A 2988-nucleotide genomic window follows, 5' to 3' on the forward strand; every position below is an offset into this window, starting at 1 on the left:
CAGCCCACTTAGAGAAGGCAGTTAGAATAAGAATTCAAAACCACGGTCATCGAGTCAAGAGCAACGCCCCCTATGGGTTTCTGAGACGGCTCTTTCCAGAGCAGAAAGCCCAGCCTGGTCTCCCGAAGAGCTTCCCGTGGTTTCGGACTGCCAACCCTGCATATCGCAGCCCAACGCGTAACTAAGTCCTGAGCCACCCGGGGCTCCGGGAGAAAAGTGGGGATCGGGGCTGGATCTGCTCAACGGCTACGGGGTGGCAGGAGTTTGCATCAGTACTCAGATTGCTGGCTTCCTGGCCATGGCTCCCTTCGGAGTTGAGTCACAACTGAACGGCAGCGGGTTCAGTAAACATGGGTCTACTCACCGCCCAGCCACCTGCTCCGAGGGAGAAAGTGAGGGCCTTAGAAACCCGCAGGGGCCCTTAGAAACCCAGTCCTGCCGGGCTACTATGAGTCAGTACTGACTCGATGGCAGGAAGTTCGGTTGGAGTTTGGCTTTGGGTCGGGCCACACCCATAGCTCAAATAGGCCTTTCCCAGAGAGGGCTGAATGTGGATGCAGCTGAATCACCTGACCCAAGTCCCGCCTGTGGGCGAGGAGCTCCAGGAAAGCACAGGAGCAAGTAGAACTCCGTGGACAGCGCACTAAAGACAGGCCCACTGAGATTTCCATCGTGTACACGAGGACTGGGGCTCGGGCAGGTTTGCAGCCAGGCAGTCTGACTCCAGAGCCTGCCCTCTTTGGGCGTGATGCCACTGGCCTTCAGGAAGGGGTGGTAGGCACCCTCTGGGGTGCCCTCCCTGTGGCTGGAGAGGCCCGCCCTGCGTCGCACGGGCATTTCAAACCGACCTCCATCTCATCTGAGTTGGGGAAGGTCCGCAGGCACTCGCCGCTGTTGTAGTTCCACATCTTCACTGTGCCGTCCAGCAGGCCCGTGAGCAGACACCGCTCAGACTCGTCCATGGCCATGGCCGTCAGCTCCACGTGACTGGCATCCGTCACGGCGAAGTTTGTCAGGTGCTTGCCTGTCATGACCTCCCACACGTTCACCATGCCTTTCTGGCTGCCACTCAACACCTGTGGGGAATGCAGGGGCTGGGCGCTCAGGGAGGGGAGCAGCTCCTCTCCAAGGATGGCCTCCAGCCTCACCCCCCGCCCCCCAGCCTTCATGAAGGCCCCCCTTGAGACAGGTCTCCCTCTGAGTCACAGGCTGTCAGGAGACGTTTGGAGTGGTGTCTCCTTTCCCTGGGAAATGGCACCTATCAGACCTAGCCAGAGAATACGATCCCTCATTTGGAAAAGACCTTAACTGCAGCATCACTCATTGGGGCCAGGGAGGTGGGGGTGGGGGGAGACAGGAAATGATGCCCCCTCAAAGTCATGCTTGCAGGGGAATCCTGAGAGTCAAAGGTCTCCCCACACACACACATTGATACATTTGGCTGTTGTTACAACTGTTACAATGTAGCAGGAACAGGGCAGGATTTCAGGCCAACCTCCCTGCTGAGGACAACGAGAAAGGCTGGTTCCGGTCGGTCGAAAGGCATGGAAGAGCTCAGAGGCAGTGAGGGGCGGGGTGCCAACGTCAGGATGGAGGGAGGCTGTGCATCCTGGGGCCAAAGGCATCATCGTGCAGTAACTGATGCAGACACCCTGCCTAGCACCCAGGCCACAGAAGGGGTCCTGATGGGAGCTGGCTATAGACTAAAGTCAAGCAATGGCTTCTCTGGAAAATGATGTCCAAACCACGCCCACACTGGGGCCACAGGACACCCCACCTCCCCCGTGTTCAGTCTCGCAGGGCTTGTGCAGATAGGGGCCCAGCTGGCTTAGTGGTGACTGTGACCCGAGAGGTCACACCAGGCACACCTCAGGAGAAAGACAGGGCTCTCGGTACAGAGTGACCGTCTCAGAAACCCACAGAGGCCGGTCAACCCTGAACTCTAGGGTCACTATGAGTCAGCATCGGCTCCACGGCAGTGGTTTGTTCCGATGGCTGCCCATGTAGAATTAGCCCATGGCCATCTGCCAAGAGCACCGAGGGGGTCGAAGGAGTTGGGCGAACCAGTGACCGAGTAGGTCCGGCCAATAGGCTGGCCCTGATCTTTCCCGCTGTCCACATGCCACCGCCAATGCTGTGGACACCCTGCTCCCTCGGCGCACCCTCCCTGAGAGGACTGTTCCTGGGGCACAGATCCTGGCACCGACATGAGAGGGTCTGAGTCCTCCCGGTGTCCCCAGCCCTCAGCCAACCTCACAGTTGTCCTGGTCCCCCACTGCCACTCACCAGCCTGAAGATCTTGCTGTAGAGGACTGCGCACAGTGGGGATCGGTGGGTGGTGGTCTTCTCCCCTTTCTTGGGCCCCTGGGACTCCAAGTACCCGCTGAGGATCCCAATCTGTGGGTGACGGAGGTTGGACAGCTGGGCCGTCAGGGGGCAGGTCCAGGGAGAAAGCTCCCAACCCTGGACCCTTACCCCCACTCCACGACCCCACTGCCCCGGCCGGGTTGGGCGTCCCAGACCAAAGCATTCCTAGAATCCCAAATCCAAGTCTAGCCCAAGGTCGTCCACCCATCATGATGCCTGGAAAGCTGAATGTGGAGGCTGTCCTCCTCTGGGAAGCCTTCCTTGACCACCCCTGCCCCAGGCTGGGCTAGATGGCCATTGTCCATGTTCCTTAAAGTGTCTAACACACAACTCGAACATAACTCTTAGCACTTTCTTCTCAAATTGTCTGTTCTTCTTCCTTCTTTTTTTTTTTAACCTCATCGGTTCCTTGTAAGAGATGTGGGACAGGGTTTAATCTATTCTTCTCACTAAGTGACATCAAGTCGATTCTGACTCATCATGGAGACCCTATAGGACAGCGTGGAACTCCTGCTGTGGGCTTCCAGGATGACTTCCTTAAGGGAGTAGAAAGCCTCATCTTTCTCCCTCAGGGTGGCCACCGGTTTTGAACTGCTGACCTGGAGGTTAGTAGCCCAACTC

General features: G+C 57.8%; 1 protein-coding gene across 1 annotated transcript in view; it reads right to left on the minus strand.

Moving 5' to 3' along the window:
• Positions 1-2988, minus strand: part of EFCAB8 (EF-hand calcium binding domain 8) — a 60735-nt gene that overhangs the window by 20246 nt on the left and 37501 nt on the right. Inside the window, exon 15 of the mRNA XM_030887079.1 lies at positions 849-1076. Within this exon, the coding sequence (XP_030742939.1) occupies positions 849-1076 (228 nt within the window). The remainder of the gene's footprint in view (positions 1-848; positions 1077-2988) is intronic.

The sequence above is a fragment of the Echinops telfairi genome, unplaced genomic scaffold, assembly GCF_000313985.2.
Source record: "Echinops telfairi isolate 266 unplaced genomic scaffold, ASM31398v2 ScPeMD7_5592;HRSCAF=6446, whole genome shotgun sequence".
Taxonomy (NCBI): domain Eukaryota; kingdom Metazoa; phylum Chordata; class Mammalia; order Afrosoricida; family Tenrecidae; genus Echinops; species Echinops telfairi.